Source organism: Lemur catta, chromosome 7 (genome assembly GCF_020740605.2).
Source record: "Lemur catta isolate mLemCat1 chromosome 7, mLemCat1.pri, whole genome shotgun sequence".
Lineage (NCBI taxonomy): Eukaryota > Metazoa > Chordata > Mammalia > Primates > Lemuridae > Lemur > Lemur catta.
Window position 1 is genome coordinate 30419290 of NC_059134.1, and position 22502 is coordinate 30441791.

General features: G+C 34.5%; 1 protein-coding gene and 1 pseudogene across 1 annotated transcript in view; one reads left to right on the forward strand and one right to left on the reverse strand.

Annotated features, from left to right (window-relative positions):
- The window catches only part of ATM (ATM serine/threonine kinase), a 120831-nt gene that overhangs the window by 60622 nt on the left and 37707 nt on the right, over nt 1-22502 (reverse strand). The window contains exons 23-33 of the mRNA XM_045556659.1: nt 21490-21610; nt 19669-19842; nt 18033-18202; nt 16464-16710; nt 13646-13761; nt 12547-12673; nt 11567-11766; nt 5407-5581; nt 4163-4327; nt 3216-3348; nt 969-1064 (exon numbers count right to left, since the gene is read on the reverse strand). Coding sequence (XP_045412615.1) covers nt 969-1064; nt 3216-3348; nt 4163-4327; nt 5407-5581; nt 11567-11766; nt 12547-12673; nt 13646-13761; nt 16464-16710; nt 18033-18202; nt 19669-19842; nt 21490-21610 — 1724 coding nt within the window. The remainder of the gene's footprint in view (nt 1-968; nt 1065-3215; nt 3349-4162; nt 4328-5406; nt 5582-11566; nt 11767-12546; nt 12674-13645; nt 13762-16463; nt 16711-18032; nt 18203-19668; nt 19843-21489; nt 21611-22502) is intronic.
- LOC123641737 lies at nt 7372-7884 on the forward strand (annotated as a pseudogene).

Here is a 22502-nt window from a genome sequence, read left to right on the forward strand (position 1 = left end):
GAAAGACAGTAGCGTCTGTGAAGCACCACTTACTCCTCCCATTTTTCTACCTCAGACAACGTTGTCATGACAGCTTCAAGCTAATTTTAATCATGTGATTTTTCCATCCCATGATCACCAAATATAAACACCTATACTAGAATGATGTTGGCTATTTATCTTACATTAAGTTGCCTCTCAAATGGCAGTAGGAAAGGACTTGAATGCTTTTTTAATATTTGAGTTTAATCTAGTTCTCCAAATCTTCATTCTTATGTCTGTTATATAAAAAAAGACATTGAGTACCAGTTATAATATACTTATAAAATCTATCAGAAGTCAATATATTTGCAACTTAACCCTAAAAATAGGTATTTCTGACTTTCCTAAATATTTATTAAACATTTTCAAATTAAGTTATGTACATGTGTAAATCACTAACTTTTCATTTTATATGAATATTTAAGGAAGAAAAATATGAAAGGGAGACTGCTTAGGGACATTTGAATTGAGCAGAAATAACTTAGCTAGCATCTCATATTTCCCCAATATCCCAAATGACAAATTTTAATTATTTGATATTATAAAAATGACCACTCAGACATATAAAACCCACATTCATTCAACCAAATATAGTCATGTGTTGCTTAATGATGGAGATAACATTCCGAGAAATGTGTCATTAGACAATTTTCTCATTGTGTGAACATCACAGAACATCATAGAGTATGCTTACACAAATCTAGATGATATAGCCTACTATACACCTAGGCTACACGATATAATTTATTGCTCCTAGGCTACAAACCTGTGCAGCATGTTACTGTACTGAATACTGGGAGCAACTGTAATATAATGGTAGGAGTTTGTGTATTTAAACATAGAAAAGGCAAAGTAAAAATACAGTAGTATAATCTTATAAACCACTGTCACATATGTGGTTTGTCGTTGACCAAAACATTATCATGCAGTGTACAACTCCAGTTTACCTAAAACTTCTCTTTCGCCAGTGTGGTTTATCGCCATCTTGGATAACTGCAACAAATTGACAACTAGCTTCACCATAATGCCATCTTGTGGGTTATCTAGGAATAATTTCAAAAAAATTAGTTTAAATTAGCATGGAAGTAACACTTTTATTTACAATATACATATATATTAAATTATCTGACTAGAAAACTTTCATTAAAAAGGTTTTAAGTCATGAGCAGTTCAAAAAATATGTAGGAAATGAATTTGAACTTCCTTATGAAACAGAACCATCTGGAAGTGATTAGCAATATTTAGCAGACAAAGAAAAATGTCTTGAGCAAATTTACAGAGAAGTCAATACCTTAGTAAAGCACAAACAATTAAAAACACAAGAATCATTCAACACTAAAGCTAGAAGGGATCTTGGGAGCCTGCTTGGCTTTTTAACATTTAGCATTTAGAGTCTAGACCAGCACTGTCCAATAAAACTTTCTGCAAATGATGGAAATGTCTATAATCTACACCATTCAATGACAGCCACTAGTCACATACACTACTGAGAACTTTTTTTTTGAGACAGGGTCTTGCTCTGTCACCCAGGATGGAGTGCAGTGGCATGATCACAGCTCACTGTAACCTCCAACTCTTGGGCTCAAGTGATCCTCCTGCCTCAGCCTCCCAAGAAGCTAGGACTATAGGCACGTGTCACCACGTTGGCTAATTTTTTAATTTTTTTACAGATGTGGTCTTGCTATGCTGCCCAAGCTGATCTTGAACTCCAGGTCTCAAATGGTCCTCCTGCCTCAGCCTCCCAAGGCACTGGGATCACAGGCATGAGACACTATGCCTGGCTTACTACTGAGAACTTGACATGTGTTAATACAGCGAAAAAATTGAACTTTAAATTTTATTTAATTCATTTAAATAGCCACAAATAGCCAGTGGCTATATTGTACAAGACAGGTCTAGCCAATAAAATAATCACACACAAACAAAAGATATTGGTATTCATATTTTATATATTTCATAACAAATGCACTAGAAACTCTACGCTCAGATAGTTGAAACTAAAATTAACTTTTAAAAAGTCTTTTTTTTTTTTTTGAGACAGAGTCTTACTCTGTTGCCCAGGCTAGAGTGCCGTGGCATCAGTCTAGCTCACAGCAACCTCAAACTCCTGGGCTTAAGCAATCCTTCTGCCTCAGTCTCCCAAGTAGCTGGGAGTAGAGGCATGTGTCACCATGCCTGGCTAATTTTTTTTTTTCTATATATATTTTTAGTTGTCCAGATAATTTCTTTTCTATTTTTAGTAGAGACGGGGTCTCGCTCTTGCTCAGGCTGGTCTCGAACTCCTGACCTCGAGAGATCCACCCGCCTCGGCCTCCCAGAGTGCTAGGATTACAGGCGTGAGCCACCGCGCCCGGCCTTAAAAAGTCTTTAGGATAAAAAATACAATAGAAATATTAAATTAATTAGCACAGGAAGATGAAAATCAAAACATAAGCAGAAAGTTTTCCCCATGTGCCATACTGTAACAATGTAAACTCAGATAAAATTAACATAAAATTTTAATTGTTTTCATAAGTAAAAAATAAGCTAAAAACATAAATATATGCATACCCATGAATACACACAACACACATATACTACATATGGCTAAAAGGCTTAAAATATTAATAAGACACTTTTCTTTTATTCAGTAAGTTGGAATAGAAGGCAAAGATGACTACTTTGTATGCCTGACTCTAAGGAATTAGAATTTTCCTTTAGGTGCCGGAAGTTGTTAAAAATTTTTAGAGAAACATCATATCTGGGTTTAGAGAAAGTCATTCTGGCAAAGGATGAATAAAATTGGAATAATTCAAGGTGAGGAGACCAGTTAGGATCAGTTTTACAGTTAGATAAGAAAGGAGGAGTTGAACTAAATGATGAGAGTCTGAATTAAGTCTGTGGTAACCAAACCAAGGCCCAGATTTTATAAAAGATTCTTCCAAAGAGAACCCTTGCTGCCTATATCCCAGCTATTCCCAAAGCTGAGGCAGACAGATCACCTAAGCCAAAGAGTTTGAGGCTGCAGTGAGTTGAGATTGCACAACTGTATTCCAGCCTGGATGACACAGCAAGACCTCAACTCCTACAAAAAAAAAAAAAAAGAAAAGAAAAGAAAAAAAGGAAGGGAAAGGAAAGGGAGAAAAAGGAGGGAAGGAAGGAAGGAAGGAAGGAAGGGAGGGAGGGAGGGAGACCCATGTCATTAAAATTAGTACCCTGAGATGCTCTCATAAGATCCATCATGTGTTCTTTATGTTGTTTCAGCTGTCTTCGAAGATCCTTCAATCCTTCAAGCCTTGTCAATGGAAGTGCATCATAAACACTTACTGAGAGAAAATGGTTAATTTCCTAAAAGAGAAAATTAGTTAACATGTAACTTGCTTTTAACATGTATTGGTTAAGTCTGTGAAATAAAACTTAATAAAAGAAAAAAATTAGTAAGTGCCTTTTCCAGACACTGACTCACATTGCTATCCCTACCAAACAAGGTAGAAATAAATTACTTCTTCCACTTCAAACCCTACAATGTTTTAATCCTTTAAATTGTGATAGACTCTCCCATGATAACGCAGATTTCAAGATGTTATAGCATACTCAATTGGAGGGAAAAGCTTAAGTTTCTATTTAATAGTATAACTCTAGTTTCTCATCTTAATGTATTTAAATGTTTTCATATTGATATAGAGTCAAATATAGGCTAAGATTTTAAATTATAATAAAATTTGTGTGGAAAAATATACCTCAACATAATTTTGATTAGATTTTTTAATTTTAAAAGATTAGAACCTGAGATGCTCTTTAAAAAGTTAAATATTGTCTCTAATGCAGACATTAAATTGACACTGAAAAGATTAGATAGTAATTTTGAGATATTAGTGGGCCATAAAATCTTATGTGTATTAAAATTTAAAATATTTTCTATCACAATCCTTGAATATTTATTCAGATCTTTACCAGGAACCTTTGCTATTTATACTTTACTTCAATGCAAGGAGCTACATTAAGATTCACTTCTTTATGTGTCAAGAGGGTAGATCTCATGTTACGTATTTTTTTACCACAATAAAAGAGATTCAGTTTTTACTACTACAGCATTAGAGGTTTTTAAAAAGTACTATCTATGCTCTGTAATACAAAATACAGATGATGAAATTTTTATTACCTCCAAGAGTGAAAAGGATCCTCTACTATATTTGATTTTCTGCTGAGTAATACGTAAATCCTTAAAAACAACATGGTCAGGAAAAGGATCTAAAAGTTTTATCGTGAGATAGAGGTTTTCATTATCCTTGTTATCTATCACTAAGTATTTCAACAAGTCCAATACCTAAATATAATTTAAAAGGAAAAATTAAAAGAGGAGAAACAATTATATTTTAAAGAACCAAAATCTACTGTAATAAATGATAAAAACTCTACTATCCTAATGCAGATAAAATGTTGTAATTCAAAAATACCTAGCTTTTAATTTCTGTACTGTCAAATAATTCAACAAATATGTAAGGTCATACTACAAGGTGGGTACTGAGGTTAAAAAAAAAGCCACTATTAAGAAAATATTTTATATAAGTAATATCTCACACACAATCATAATGGTGTGAACTGCTTATTCCTAGTTTTCTTTTTTTTTTTTTTGAGACAGAGTCTCGCTCTGTTGCCCGGGCTAGAGTGAGTGCTGTGGCGTCAGCCTAGCTCACAGCAACCTCAGACTCCTGGGCTTCAGCGGTCCTACTGCCTCAGCCTCCCGAGTAGCTGGGACTACAGGCATGCGCCACCATGCCCGGCTAATTTTTTCTATATATATTTTTAGTTGTCCAGATAATTTTTATTTCTATTTTTAGTAGAGACGGGGTCTCGCTCAGGCTGGTCTCGAACTCCTGACCTCCAGTGATCCACCCGTCTCGGCCTCCCAGAGGGCTAGGATTACAGGCGTGAGCCACCGCGCCCGGCCAATTTCTTTCTATTTTCAGTAGAGATGAGGTTTCACTCTCGCTCAGGCTGGTCTCGAACTCCTGACCTTGAGCGATCCACCACCTCGGCCTCCCAGAGTGCTAGGATTACAGACAGGCGTGAGCCACCGCGCCCGGCCCCATTCCTAGTTTTGACTACTTTATACTTCAGGTTATTAATTACCTGAATTAATTAATTAATTAATTACCAGGTTATTAATTAGATCAAAATTATCAAGTGCACTGTAATTCACTGATTACAAAGATTAATTCATTAAGAATGTTTTCCAGCCACTTTTTAAAAAATACTTTCACTAAAATTACCAATTATACCAAAATATAATCTTTTCACTCAAATTATCAATTACACCAAGTAAAGATAAAACACTTAGCTCCTTCTAATAATACTTTAGCAATATATTTCAAATACCATTTTGAAGATGATTTAGGAAATTACCTGTTCCCGAACCTCCGTCTGATCACCCACAAGGGGTATAAGTGTACCAACAATAACATGAAGATGATTTTCTAAAGCATCCTTACAGTAAGTCACTGCTGTCTGGCAAACCCGACTTAATAGGTCACAACAAAGGGAGAAACTACGTAATGACACATCCATGAAATGAGAAGGCCTAATATAAGGAGAAAAAAATAGGTTTCTAAGAAACTACTTTGAAATAAATTCATTCAAAAGTCATTTTATTCAACATCTCTAATTCTGATATGGCTTGACATAAAAGTCACTTTCATGTTTAATATTTTACTGGTTTGTAAGCCAAAAAGAAGTGACATCAGCAAAATGCAGAATAGATAGGTCTAACCTCCGATCCCTAAGCAGAAACATTGAAAAACAAGCAAAATATTTCAGAACCAACTTTGTTAAGACTCTTTAAAACAGTCAAAGGTTTGCAGCAATCAAGAAAAATGCAACTGGAAAACTGTAGGAAAGCTTTGTGGTGATTTTACTTGTCTTTGCCTGCCACCTCCCCTGCCCAGCAGCAATCACAAATCAGCAGCCTACATCCCCCATGTGGGACACAGATTCATGGTGGTTCTTGAAGGAGCAAAGATCTTATTTAAAAACTTTTGTGTACGTCTATTCTAACCTGTCTGGGAGCCAAGGATTGCGGCAAGGTGCTTGGCCCTGTTTTGTTTAACAAATCTCACCTAAGACGAAAAAGTTGTGAGCATTGCTTGAAACTTTCTAAGGTTGGCCAACATGCTGCAGGTGTGTAGGGCAAAAGATTACTGTTAAGACATAAAGATTACCTAACGCCTAGGAAGGAAAACTAGGGAGAGAATTTCTTGGGGAAATTAGTGCATTCAAAAACACTCACACATTTAGAAAGAATTTAGAAAGCCACACACACCTCCAAGGTAAGATTTTTGCTTAGAAAAGACCAGTGAAGACCCTAAGCTTTTACTTGGGGCTGATACCAAGACTCAGTGGATACATGGCTAACTGTTGAAGGAGAGTCCCAGCACACAGCCAATCTGTAAAACTAGTAATTGTTTTATTCTCTCTCTCTCATGCCCCCTCAGCCCAATACTCTCGGCACCCAAGGAAATCTCTGTTAAGCACTACCTAAATACAAGGCTAAGAAATAGCATCTTCAGTGACCACACCTGGCAAGAAAAACACACTCAAAACATAGTTGGTCAAATTCATAAAACAAATGGACTACAGCCTTCAATGATCAAAAAACAGGTCAGACGCTTGAGAAGGGGAAAACCTGATTTCCACAATTACCACATAATATTGAAATGTCCACTTTTCAACAACAAAAAAATCACAAGGCACACAAAGAAACAGGAAAATATGAGCCATTCAAAAGAACAAAATATACTGACAAATATTTCTTGAGGAAGCTCAGACACTGGAATTACTAGAGAAAATTTTCAAAACAGCTATCTTGGCTGGGCATGGTGGCTAACGTCTCTAATCCTAGCACCCTAGGAGGCTGAGGTGAAAGGATTGCTTGAGCTCAGGCATTCGAGACCAGCCTGAGCAAGAGCAAGACCCCATCTCTACAAAAAATAGAAAAATTAGCTGGGTGTGGCGGCGTGTGCCTGTAGTCCCAGCTACTCAAGAGGCTAAGGCAAGACAATTGACCCCAGGAGTCTGACGTTGCAGTGAGCTACAATGACACCACGGCACTAGGCACTATACCTGCGGTGACTCTGTCTCAAAAAAAAAAAAAAAAAAAAAACTATGTTAAATATGATAAAAGAGCTTAAAGATGAACAAAAATGAAAACACAACATACTAAAACATATGAGACGCAGCAAAGACAGTCCTGAGAGGGAAATCTGTAGCAGTAAAAACCCACATTAAAAAAAGAAATATCTCACTTTCAGTTTTCAGCTCAGAGGAGGCCAAGGCAACTTTCTTCCACTGTCCCAAATCCAGGTTCAAACAACACCAGCAGTCTCTACCATGCCACCTACGTCTGACCCCAATGTGATCAAAATCATGTACCTCAGGTGCACTGGTGGCAAAGTCGGTGCCATGTCTGCCCTGGCTCCCAAGATCAGCCCCCTGGGTCTGTCTCCAAAAAAAGGCTGGTAATGATATCACCAAGGCAACCGGTGACTGGAAGGGTGTGAGGATTACAGTGAAACTAACTATTCAGAACAGACAGGCTTAGATTGAAGTGGTACCTTCTGCCTCTGCCCTGATCATCAAAGCCCTCAAGGAACCACCAGGAGACAGAAAGAAACAGAAAAACATTAAACACAATGGAAACATCACTTTTGATGAGGTTGTCAACGTCGCCAGACAGATGTGGCACCAATCTTTAGCCAGAGAACTCTCTGAAACCATTAAATAAATCCTGGGGACTGCCCAGTCTGTGGGCTGCAATGTTGATGGCCACCATCCTCACCCATCACAGATGACATCAACAGTGGCACAGTGGAATGCCCAGCTAGTTAAAACGTACAAAGAAAAATATTTCAATAAAAGATCATTTGACATCTGCCCCCCGCCCCTGCAAAAGAAATAATTCAATAACCTAACTTTACATCTTAAGGAATTAGAAAAAAGAATAAACTAAACCCAAAGCTAGCAGGAGGAAGGAGATAATGAAGATTAGAGTGGAGATAAATAAAACAGAGAATAGAAAAATATTAGAAAGGATCAACAAACCAAAAAAAGAGAGAAGAGAGAAATAAAAATGATTATAATAAAATGAACAATTGTATCTAAAAATTAGATAACCTAGATGAAATAAACAAATTTCTAGAAACACACAATTTACAAAAACTGACTCAAGAAGAAACAAAATCTGAACAGACCTGTAACAAGTAAAGATACTGAATCAGTAATGAAGAACATCCCAACAGAAAATCTGGACCAGAAGCCTTCTCTTGAGAATTCCAACAAACATTTAAAGAAGAGTAAATATTGATCCTTCCCAAACTCTTCTAAACATTATAATTGGAGGGAACACTTCCTAAATTATTCTATGAGGCCAGCATTTCCCTGACACCAAGCAGAGACAGAGACAACACAACAAAATCACAATATCCAATACCCCTTATGAATAAAGATGCAAAACACCTCAACAAAATACTAGCAAACTGAATCCAACAGTATATTAAAAGGATTATACACCTGACCAAGTGGGATTTATTCCAGGAATGCAAGAGTGTTTTAATATAAGAAAACCGATCCATGTAATATACCACATTAATAAAATGAAGGAAAAAAACTACATTATCTCAAGAGACACAGAAAACACATTTGACAAAACCCAACACCCTTTCATGATAAAAATACTTAGAAAAATAGGAATGGGAGGGAGCTTCCTCAACATAATGAAGGGAATTTGTGAAAAACCCACAGGAAGCATCATAGTTAATGGTAAAAGACTGAAAGCTATCCCCTAACATCAGGAGCAAGATAAGGGATGCCCACTTTCACCACTGCTATTCAACATTGTACTGAAGTTCTAGCCAGAGCAATAAGAAAAAGGAAAGAATACAAAATTGGAAAGGAAGAAGTAAAATTATCTCTGTTCACACATGACCTGACCCTATAAATACACAAAGAAACTTCCAAAGAATTCAAAAGAAAGCTACTAGAATATATAAATTCAATTAAGTTGCAGGCAACAAGATCAATACACAAAAATCAGTTGTTTCTATGCAACAGAAATGAAAATCCAAAAAGGAAATTGAGAAACTAATTCTATTTACAATAGCATCTAAAAGTATTAAATACCTAGGAATAAATGTAACCAAGGATGTGAAAGATTTGTAAACTGAAAATTATAAAGCACTGTGGAAAGAAATTAAAGAAGATCTAAGTAAATGGAGAGATATCCCATGTTCATAGGATGGAAGATGATATTGTTAAGAAGTTAACACTACTCAAATAACCTACAGATTCAATGCAATCCCAATCAAAAATTCCAACAAATTTCTAAAATTTTTGCCAAAATGGGAAAGTTGATCCTCAAATTCATATAGAACTGCAGGGGGCCCCATATGACCAAAACAATCTTTAAAAAAAAGCAAAGTTGGAGGATTTCCTGATTTTGAAACTTACCATAAAGCTACAGTAATAAAAACAGTGTGGTACAGGCACAAGGCTAGACTACAGACCAATGGAATAAAATTGAGAGTCCCAAAATAAACCTATAGATCAATAACCAACTAATTTTTGACAAGCATACCAAGTGCACTCCATGTGAAACGAATAGTCTCTTCAACAAATGGTGCTGGAACAATTAGATTTCCACATGCAAAAGAATGAAGTTGGACCCTTTCACCTCATACCATACAGAAAAAGTAACTCAAAATAGATCAATAATCTAAATATAAGACCTAAAATCTTAAAACATAATGGTAAATCTTCATGACCTTGAATTTGACAATGGATTCTTATATATGATGCAAAAAAATGAGAAAGAAAAAATAGATAAATCAGACTTAGTCAAAATTTAAAACGTGGACATCAAAAAATATTATCAGTAAGGTGAAAAGATAATTTTACAGAATGAGAGAAAATATTTGCAAATCACATATCTGGTGAGAATTTGATATAGAGAATGTATAAAGAACTCCTAGAGTTCAACAACAAAAAACAATCAAATTTTTAAAATGGGCAAAAAACCTGAATAGACATTTCTTCAAAATGGTCAATAAGTACATGAAAAGATGTTCAGTGCAGTGGCTCATGCCTGTAATCCCAGCACTCTGGGAGGCTAACGCAGGAGGATCACTTGAGGCCAGGAGTTTGAGACCAGCCTAGGCAACATAGCGAGACCACGTCTCTACAAAAAATCAAACAATTAGCCAATGTGGTGGCATGTACCTGTATTCCCAGCTACTTGGGAGGCTGAAACAGGAAGATTACTTGAGCCCAGTGAACTATGATCATGCCACTGTACTCCAACCTGAGTTAAAGAGCAAGAACTTGTCTCTTAAAACAAAAAAAAAAATGTTAAATATCATTAGTCATTAGAGAAATGCAAAATCATTATAGGATGGCTGGAATAAACTAAACAGAAAATAAGAGGTGTAGGTAAAGAAGCTGGAACTCTCATGCACTGCAGGTAATATGTAAAATGGTGCAGCTGCTGTAGAAAATAGTTTGACAGTTCTTCAGAAAGTTAAATATAAAATTACCATATGACCTACCAATGCCCCTCCTAGGTATATACCCAAAGGAATTGAAAATAGGGACTCAAGCAGATACTTGTATGCCATTAGACACTGCAGCATTATTTATGATGGCCAAAAGGTAGAAACAACCCAAGTGTTCATTAACTGATAACTGGATAAACACATACAATGGAATATTATTCATCTATTTAAAAAATGAAGTTCTGACACATACTACAACACAGACAAACCTTGAAGACATTATGCTAAGTGAAATGAGCTTGACAGAAAAGTACAAATATTGTATGATTTTCCACTTATATGAAATATCTAGAATAGGCAAATTCACTGAAACAGAAAGCAGATTAGAGTCTCTCAGGGGCTGGAGGGAAGGAGGAATGTGGAGTTATTGTTTAATGAGTAGAGAGGTTATGGAAAAGTCTTGGAAATAGATGGGGTAACAGGAATTAATGTCACTGAATTGGACATTTAATGGTGAAAATGAAAAATTTTATGTTATATATTTTACCACAATTTTAAAAGCCCTAATAAATAATAGAAATTTCATTAAAATCAATGGAAAACACCAGAGAACAACCCCTATTCTATAGTAGCATATTTATTTGAGGCTAGCAATAGCTAGAACATTTGTATTAAATGTTGATGATTCCTAGTACTTAACTACTGAAGATTCTTAGTCCTTAAGATGCTGACCAGGCTGGTCTCAAACTCCTGGCCTCAAGGTTGGTCTCAAACTCCTCCCACCTCAGCCCCCCAGTTGCTGTATTGCAGGCATGAGGCACCATGCCTGGCTCTATTTAAGATTTCTAGAGTTGGCGAAGTAGTAGTGCAATTTTAAAAATCTAACAGGTAGATATAATAGACATATTAAAAAGCAAAATTCAGAAAGCAATACTCTGGAGTTTACCTCTTAGAAGCATATAAATTTTCAATTAAAAGAAAGGGTAGAAATACTGCTTATATATTGATCCAAACATATTATTTACCTTTTGTTGATATAGTGAATCAAAGTATAAATAATGTCTCGAAGAACAAAGGCCCAAGCTCCTCCTAAGCCACTTTTTAAATCTTTCAGTAATAAACTAACAAATAGGTGATATATTTTAAGAATTCTGTGCTTTTTATAAACATTATTTGTCTCAGCTGCTTGCTCACATATGGCTAGAAGAATTTTCTGATAGGAGTCCTAGAAAATAAACATACATTTAGTAAAAACTTGTCTAATTATATATTCTCAGCTATAATAAATACATTTTATATTTAAAATAACTAAATAGCAGAATTCAGATTTGTGTCTGATATCAAATGCAAAATGGTACATTAAGAAAATTACTATCTTAGCTCTCTAGATTGTACTAATGTACAATTTCCTGGTTTTGATATTGTACTCTGGTTATGCAAGATATTACCACGGGTGAAACTCAGTGAAAAGTACACGGGCCCTCCATACCTCTTTGCTTTTTTTTTTTTCTTTTATAACTTCCTGTGAATCTATAATTATTTCAAAACCAAAAGCAACAAAATTTTTTTAAAAATTACTATCTTGAACTTAAAAAGGCTATTGCCAATTTTTTTAGTTTTCCGATGGTAAACTATAATCAATAGTGTGTTCTTATGAAAAAGTAACTATATTCCCTGAGCTAATATATGACTAATGTGTCATGAAATTCTGGCCTCATACGTAACATATTTCAATTAATGCTGACAAGTAAAATACCAAGGCATAAATTTGTAAATGAGTGTTTTTCTTTTTAAATGATTCAGATAAATTTTTCATTTGTTTACTTTCTCTCTTTAAGATGTACTTAAACAGATTTTCTAGCTGAAAAGGAAGGAATTCCCTCTTCCATTATTATATTACTAGTCATGTATACTTATATACATGTATACATACTAGTATTGTATGTATACATACTAGTCATGTATACTTACAGGGCTTTTACACATACTAGTCATGTATACTTACAGGGCTTTTGGAAAGAATTTCTAGAATGCTTTTAAGCTTGGTTTTATGACAATTACTGATATAGGCAAATGTTGCTTTAATCACATGTGATGGAAAATGAGGTGGATTAGGAGCAGGATCCAAATCCCTAGAAGAGTGATATGAAAAAAACACAGTCATCATTTTCAGAACAAAATTATCAAGAAAAAATAGGTTTTGTTGATAAACCAGTGAACTTCCAAAGTGAAAATTTAGATGATAATAATGCTCAAATTTTAAACTATTTTTCTACTGAAAAACTATACTTTTAACAAAATCACCAATCACATATCAGCCAGGATATCTAAACACCTTTCCCTCACTATGATTTGAACACTCCTAAATGATTTGCTTAAAATGATTTGCTTAATTAATCTTTTAAAAAGTTACAGGCAGCTCCACAAATGAGCCTTAGTATTATGTCACTTCAGGTCTGAATTAAAACTCTATGCTAGTACTTTAAAATCAATAATATTTTAGACATGGCAATCACTATTATTTAGATAGAATGAAATTATATATGTGAAAGTACTCCGTTAGATATTATCACTATTTTATATGTCTAGCACGGTAGGGCATATTAAAAAAAGTAAAGGGTATTTTCAAGTAGCTTACAATCAAGCTGGGAGAATAAAATACTCTAACATGCATATGCAACCAAGGGGTTTTGACATCCAAATTAAATTGTACAACTAAGGAGCATGATAAAGAAAAGGCAATCTAGAAAGGCAAATCATAGATAATAAGGAGAAGAGAACCAGGAATAACATGCAGGGAGAAAAAAATTTCAAGAGACAACAGATGGCATAATGCTCAAATACTACAGAAAGATTGAGAAGAAAAAGGTTATTGGGTTTGCCAACAAAGTGATCAACTAGAAAGAGTAATTGATGTAGGCAGGCCATAGTAAAAGAAGAGAGGTAATTACTTTAATTCAAATGTGGCTATCTTTAAAGAAACAAACTTTTAAAAAAGAGTACATGTCTAAAAACTGAAACAGACATTTGAAGGTGTCAACCAATAAACTTCCTTAGGAATTTGTGAAGTTGCAGCTAATTCTCTAAGTTTAAAATGTGCATACCCTGAAAAGTCACAGAAGTCAGTGCTTTGGCTGGCACCAGAATTTGCTGGTTCATGTAATGTCATCAATAACTCCACCACAATCTCTGGTAAATTACTAATGAATAAATGATCAATCTGCAAGGATACAAAATTAAAATATATTTAATATTTTTATATCTGTGACCTTTAAGACAGTTCAAAGGGTTTATGTTATTGCCTATTTCCGAAATTATTCAGTGTTTATAAAAGAAAATGGATGATCAAAAGTCTAAAATCTCCAAGATATATAATTCTACCTTTTTCTTTTATGCTCACCTATAGACTGACAGGAAATATAGGGAAATCATACTAAATAAGGCCCCCTTAAACTCTTTAATTTTAAAAAATCATTTTAACTAAGACTTCAAATCTAGTAATTCTCCTGCCAACCAAATTCCCCACTGATCTATACTGCTCCTCAATCTGCATTTTACTCTTGACTTATTTGGGAACTGTGTCTCACTTGTAGAACTTTACTAGTAAGAATCCCCAGTGACTGGCAATAATCCCATCATTGTTTCCTGCATGACTTCTTCCCAGACTTCTACTCAAGTGACATCCCAAATTCTGAGGCTAGCCGCTACCCACATCCCATTTCATCAACAGTAGACTAAAGTCCACCCCAACAGAAGCAGACTTTTCATTAGTCTGCTTCCCACTACAGACAGGTAGCTTCACAAAGGGAATAAATTCTCTAAATATAAAGAATGAGTCTTCTATGTTATACCTCAGCCAAATGAATGAGAACTGTGAAGTCTTACAGGTGGATTTATTAACTCTTCAAATAAGGAATCACAGTGTTCTAAACTAAAAGGCAAATGGCTAATTTACTTGATGCATAAGGAAGTTCAAAAACACACTTCCTAATAACAAAAAATATTTTAGAAGGTGACAAGAAAGAAACCTAATGTAAAGATCCTAGCCTTTCCCTCAGGCTTATTCATCAGTTGTCCATGTCATCATCTCAAAGGTTTCAGACCTTTTATGAGCCCAGCATGCTTCTGCTGCACCAGTCTGTTATCTGGTTTCAGCCCTTTTAAAATTCACTCTCATTCCAAAGTCTATCCGGAATATGTAAGGAAAAACTGGCCAAATTTCACTAATATCACAGGAAAAATTAATGAGTTCCCTTGCATATAACTGACTTCACTAGTTTCATATGAGTCTGTAATAACCCAGATTTGTAAAATCTAGCTAAGGTATACATAAATTGTTCAAATGTCTAGGTATAGATAAACAAACTTATAAACTGTAAATATTTTAGGTATTCAACAATTGATAGTTTTAGAAGACTCAAAGACTGACAACAGTTGTACTAACACTTATACACAGAAAAAAAGAATCTAGAAGATTGATTCAGAGAAAGTGTATATTACAGAAACAAAAAAATTAACTTATAACTAAAACTTAATGCTAAATGAAACTGAAACTAGCAAAAAACTTAACTCATGTCTTTAATCAAGGGGCTAAGAAATCATTAGCCTCCAGACCACAGACTTACAACCAGATCTGACTGGTTCTACCTAAGCAACTGAGGGACTTGACGTTCCACTCTTGGTTCAGTATAGATAACTAGAAAACTAAAAACAGTGTCTTTAAGTTTATCCAATTGTAATTTTAATATTAACCTAGTTTGGTTAATCAGCCCTTACATCCAAAAGAAATAAATACACAGTTAAATTTGGAGTGAACAAACTTTTTTTACCTTAAAAAAATGTATATGTGTTTCAATGTAAGTTGCTACAAATAAGTTTAGATGTATATAAATTATTATAAAGCAAACAAATCTTGTTAGATCTGTACTTGACTCCTTCTTTTAACAATTACTTAATGAGTACCCAAAATATACCAAGTGGTTGGATATACATCCTCAAAAAAAACCAAAAATCCTACCTTCACAGCACTTACATTATAGTGGAGAAGACTGACAATAAACAATGAACATAATTCAAAAATAAATTATGTCATATGTTAGAAGGTAATTAGTGTCATGAAAAAAGAAAGAGCAGGGTATGAGAACTTGGTATGGCACTTTTTTTTTTCCTTGAAAGTGGAAAGCTTGGTGAGAATGAAGAGGGAGTGAAGAGGGTATGGGAACTTGGGATGGCACTTTTCCTTGAAAAGTGGAAAGCTTGGTGAGAATGAAGAGGGACTAGCACAGTCCTATACATTGTTCAGTGTTATCTGAATTTAACAACCAGCTTGGGCCAGGCACCATGGCTCAAGCCTGTAATCCTAACACCCTGGGTGGCTGAGGCGGGAGGATCACTTAAAGTTAAGACCAGCCTGAGCAAGAGTGAGACCCCGTCTCTATTAAAAATAGAAAAATCAGCCATGGTAGCGTGTGCCTGTAATCCCAGCTACACGGGAGGCCGAGACAGGAGAATTGCTTAAGAAATTTGACGTAGCTGTGAGCTGGGCTGACACAACGGGACTCTAGCCCAGGTAACAAAGCAAGACTCTGTCTCAAAAAAAAAAAAAAAAAAAAACTCCCACACAACCAGCTTGCATTCATGTATTATTGGCAATTATAATAAATTTTAAAAAGACAGAAGCAATAAAATTATTAAAAGTATTTTCTTTTGTTACTTCTGATTAAAAACATTTCCACTTATTTAAATACCAGTCAAAGGGAGAGAACATCATACAATCAAAAAAATTCACGGATTGCTATGCTAGATAGTGATTACCACAAGCTAAATTTAATTGTATAAATAAGAATAAATAGCTTTAAAATTTAAAGCTTACATCTCAGATCAACTAGGGGATTAAAAAGTAGGTAAAAGTTGAAGCCATACCTGTTTTCCCAGTAAGTTTTCACTTTTGAGCATATCATAGACCTTGGTAGCAGTCTCTCTTTGCTGTGCCATTCCACTGTCTCCTGTACACTCATAGGCAAAATAAGGAAGAATATTTACAAGAATCTTTGGAAAGCAGTCTGTTAGAAGACTTTTCCAATCCTCTTGAATCTGATTTGCAATAGACTTCACCTCATCAAAATGACTTCTAATCACCAGATGTGGAATCAAAACTTTATAACAAGATCTAAAAAATAAAATTTAAAATATAAGTTATATATAACTTTTCAAAATAAAATTTTATAATTCTTTAAAAAATAGAATGGTTTAATATAGTCAGCATTATAGCATCATTTTATCTAGATCATTAAGCATTCTTACTCTAATTTCATAAATGGAGAAATAAAGTTAGTAAATTCTAAACAGTCACACTAAAAAAAATAGAGCTTAGAATATGCCCCCCTAATTATGTGATCAAAAAATAGGGACTTGAATTTATATTTATTTCTTCTGCATAATCAGTTTATACAAAATTATTATAAAATGAAATGTAAAAGCAATTTTATAACTCAAAGAACAGACGTTAATAAAGCTAAACCGTGAACAATTTAAGCAAGTCCACTCATACGTGGATATTTTTCAACCAAACACAGATTGAAAAACAGTATTTACGGGATGTGAAACCCAAGTATACAGAAGGCTGACTTTCCCTATATGTGGGTTCTTACAGGGCCAACTTGGGGACTTCAGTAGGCGCCAATTTTGGTAAACAGGAGTGGGGGGATGGGATGTCAGATACTAGAACTAATCCTGTGCATATATGGAGGGATGACTGTATTGTTCTTGCCAAAGTGAATAAAGTATAAGGACCATCAAATTTACTTTTGTAAGAATATCTTTCTTAAAGGCAACTATGTACCTATAACTCTTATAATTAGAAAGCTCTGTTATGAACACCTGGAACTCATCTGTGATATAACTACATGTTAAATGCCTAGCAAAGTCCCTAGCAAAAAGCATGTTCAACAAATATGAGATACCTTTTGATCATCCTGATACCTAGACATTACTCTTTAGGTTGTTTCAAACCCCTCCATTTTCAAAATTTTCTTCTCTAGAGTTAGAGGTAGCAAAATAAACTTTTACGTTAAACTTCTAAATCTAACAGAAATAATGACCAAATAGCTTATAGTTAAGCAATAGAAAAGGCAGAAATAACCAGCCACTAGCAATTTATCTTTGATTTTTCCTCCCAAAAGATGATCAAATATTAAAGGTGAAAAGGATCTTAAAGACCTCATCTTAACTCTCATACTTTACAGATTAAAAAACCAAGGTACAGAGAGTGTTTATGTGGCTTGCCCAAAGCAACACAGCTGGTTATTGGCACAGCTAGGATCAGACCCTAAGTACAGTGACTCACTTCAATACATTCTCATTAAAACAAGCTGTCCAGATTCTTATATTATGTATGTAGCCTCCCACGTATGTGCGTGTATGTGGTGTGGTGAACTGCCAAACATTATCTAATTTTAAGTTAAACATATTTCACGTCATGTATAAACCTACCTATAAAAATCATCAACATTTGTGTAGTTTAGTAAAATAAAAGGAAAAGAAGATAAACTATATTCGGTATCTTCAAGATTTAGCCATTCCAAAACCAGATAATCTAAATGAGATGCCATGAAGTCTTCTAAATGTTTATATCCAAAAGTTTCAGAAATTTTCTCTAAAACCTGCACAAACCAAACAGAAGTCAATGTGTTAAGAAAAACAAAAGAAATTTAAAATTTTTTTATTTTTTATTTTATTTTATTTATTTATTTATTTTTTTGAGACAGAGTCTCGCTTAGTTGCCCAGGCTAGAGTGAGTGCCGTGGCATCAGCCAAGCTCACAGCAACCTCAAACTCCTGGGCTTAAGCGATCCTACTGTCTCAGCCTCCCGAGTAGCTGGGACTACAGGCATGTGCCACCATGCCCGGCTAATTTTTTTTTTTTAATATATATTTTTTAGTTGGCCAGACAATTTCTTTCTATTTTTAGTAGAGACGGGGTCTCGCTCTTGCTCAGGCTGGGCTCGAACTTCTGATCTCGAGTGATCCACCCGCCTCGGCCTCCCAGAGTGCTAGGATTACAGGCGTGAGCCACCTTGCCCGGCCTAAAATTTTTTCTAAAAAATCATTTAAATCCTTAATACAATTTACAGTATGACCTTGAAGCATTCACTTAGCTTTTCTATATACTGATTTCCTCATCTATGAGATGGGGATAATAAATGAGAAAATGTATTTAACATTGCTGGCACAGTATGTGGCACATAGCAAACCCTTAATAAATGTTAAATGAATAAAAATGTAAAAAATGACAAGAGTATCCAACATTTCATTATATTTAAAGAAAAACCTAATGTAAAATTATTCTTCTCAGTCTTAAATCCAAATAAGAAAAACCGAAATAAGAAAAATCCAATTAGGTAGCATAACTGTATACTTCTAAAAAACACCAGACAACTCTTATTTTAATACTGATAGGTAAAAGGTTATTTGACTAAGATTGATTACCTATAGGTTGGCATACTATAAAGCTCCATAGGAACCATGCTGGTAGGATGTTAACTGGCATCAGCCCACTTACCTACCACTGATTCATCACATAAAAATCTGCAATGGAAAGGCCTGGAACTTCCCAAACCATGAATGCTGAGGTGACAGAACAGGGAGGGGGCCGAGATTCTACAATACTGTGCTGACATAATTGCAAGGCCTGGACCCCAGTTCTTCTCCCCTAATTACATAACTTAAAAGCCTCACAGCCCTAAAATTTGACTTCTGGCCCTGCTAGATCTCAGTGTGCTGTCCCAGAATCTACTAGGTAAAACATCTGTACTGTTCTTGTCTCTATGTTTCCCTCAACTCTATTCCAAAGGGCTTGATCTGTGTGGTATAGAAGTCATTCACCCTTTTAGTTCAATCAATGTCTTCTGAAATGTTCTTAAACTCAATGTAAGAAATGACAATGCACACAAATAAATACACCATTTAAAGAATTATTATAATTGCTTTCCAATATTCCCAATATAAAAAATAAAATTGTTTCCAAATCTTAAATAAATGCCACTTTAAAAAATCTAGCTTTAACCTTTTTAATTGTTTAAAAATTACACAAGGAAGATTATAATAAAAACTATTCATCCACATATACCTTTTTTACAAGGTGAGGTTCTAATCCATTCTCTTTCACAGATTTGCATAGGGCAAACAAAGCTGGTTTTTCGCAAACAGGGCTACAGTGTAAAATCACAGCTATCAACATCAGTAAAACAGATTTTCTATTATAAATCTCATCCAAAAGTTCAGGGTTCTCAGCACTGTGGGACTTAAAAGGAATATTTAAAACAATAATGTAATGAAAATACTTAAACATTACAAATGAACCAATCAGGCTAAAATCAATAAACTTCATGACAACATCTAGGCGGCCTGTAAACAGTTCTAAATCCTACAGTGATGGAGCTAAGAGTAGCAATTTTGAGAAAATATAAGTTTTTTAGAGTTGGAAAAACTGCTCTTCATAAGATCTTACAGAAAGAATTGCCACAGGGAAACCACTGCAGTGAGGTATAAAGTACCTTATAGAAAAAAGAAAGAAATCACAAAAAAAGAGTGGAAGAGATTAAAAGCTCCTCTTCAACTACCAAGAATAACATCTCAGATATTTTTATCATTAAGATACTTTAACATACAGCTCTTTATACTTTAAAAAATGTTATCATATATATTATCAAAAGGAACAATAAAACCATGCAACTAGATAGAGTGATATATTCATCTAGTTTAAATATCAATTATAACATCCCAACAGATATCTGTATCTTTTGACTAGCTATATTTGATAGAAGTTTCTCTTCACATTTAGAAAACCTGCTAATCATTGATTCTAGTTCTGCCTTTTGGTATAAGAAAAAGTAAGGACCTAATTCCTTTAGTAAATGACAATCATTGGTGTATTTGAAAACAGTTATGAGCTTTCCACTAAGTCAATTCGAAGGATTCCTTATAAGACATAGACCTATATACTCTCTAACATCCTGGTTAAAAATCTTTTACTCAGAACCAAACCAAACATTCTAGTTGTCCTTTAGAAAGTATAGAAGATTTATGTTATTTTATCAGTTTTGTTCATGACAATATGTTTCTATAATTAAGTATAAGATAGAATTTGCTTTTTTGATAACTGTATCACAATGCTGATTCATACTGTGTGATCTCAACATGTAAAACCTCTCTGGTCTTTTTCTAGATGAGTTGCTGTCAAGTCAGTATTCTCCTTTTTGACAGATGACGGGCTGATTTGAAAGGTATAATATATATTATCTCTATTAAAGTTTATATTTACACTCATCCTTCCAATCTATTGAAATCCTTTTCTACATTCACATTCTTTCACCCAACTGTCCTTGTCAGTTTCCTGCTATCACAGATTTGATAATCATTTTATTAACCACTTCAAATCCTTTTTAGAAACAAATCAGGGCATAAATAAATGAATAAATTTGAACAATAAGTTTTATCATTTTAAGAAAAAATATTCTATGGAGAAATATGAAAATCACAAGTTTCACTAAAAAATATCATAATAACTTGACTTTGTATTAGAATCTTTTTTTCAATCCATTTCTTCCTATTGTCATTTGTTCCCTTACTTAGCTTTTAATCAGACCTTACACAAAAGAATTTTTAAAATAAAAAAGGAAGTCATTTAAACACCCATAAAAACTCAGTTAAAATTTAATTTTCCCCACAAAAATGCTATATATTAAGTTGAACCAAAAGAAATTATGATGATTTGACCTATTCTGATGTATAAATACTGTAATTTCATTCAATTCATAGAGCTGTTTTAGACTAGCTTTATATTATAAACTATTGGATATAAACTATCTTATGCCAAATTTGGTAAAGTAATATATAGCATATTAATAGCAAGCATATGATAACAGCAAATATGCATTATTCAAATTACCACTTCTCTCATTCCTTCCTGAGCTTTCAAGTATGCATTTTCAAAAGCTGTTTGCTGAAGCTTCAAAGGAAGAGCCTTCGATAACCTGGAAGATTCGCCTACTTTTGTATCCTGGAATAATCTTTAAAAAAAAAAAAAGGAAAACAATTTTTAAATTTCAAACCCTACTTTCCAAAGTGTATTCTATAACAAAAATAAATTGCTCCATGAGATATACTAACATAAGAGCTCTTTTTTCAAGATTAATAAAATCTAGTCTATTTAAAGAGGTTCAGACCAACTGCTTAGCCTTAGGGTCTTTAACACAGAAGCCATTTTCTCCTAGAATTGAAGAGGGTGTCAAAAGATCGTTTTAACTATTGTCCAAATTTGAACAGCACTGAACTCAAACTAGCCAGAAAGATAAGTTGTTCTCTGGCCAAACGCCAAGAAGAGTCCGCAAACTCCTATGTCAACCTATTCTAATATTTAATCACCCTGAAAGTAGGCAGCTTAATGCCTTGATGTTCCATTTAAATTTTGTTTTAGGTAATGGAGAAAAACTGATCAGTGCCTTTTGCATAATATCCATATATTCAAGGGTAATCATTTTTGTTTTCCCTTGAGACAGAGTCTCACTCCACTGGCTGGAGTCCTGTGGCACAATCATAGCTCACTGCAGCCTTAAACTCCGGCGCTCAGGTGATCCTCCCACCTCAGTCTCCTGAGTAGCTGGGACTAGAGGCATATGCCACCATGCTCAGATAATTTTTTTTAATTTTGAGGGGAATTGGGTCTTACTATGTTGCCCAGGCTGGTCTTGAACTTTTGGCTGCAAGTGATCCTCACACCTTGGCCTCCCAAAGTGTTGGGATTACAAGAGTGAGCCTCCATGCCCAGCCTAATGATTACTCTTTAATCAATTTTGTCCTTTATACTTTTTTAATAACCAAAGCTTTCATAATTTGGGAGGTTCCTCTGATTCCGCCAGTTTCTGTAACCTCTCTTAAAATAGCCCAAAATTAGATATCCCC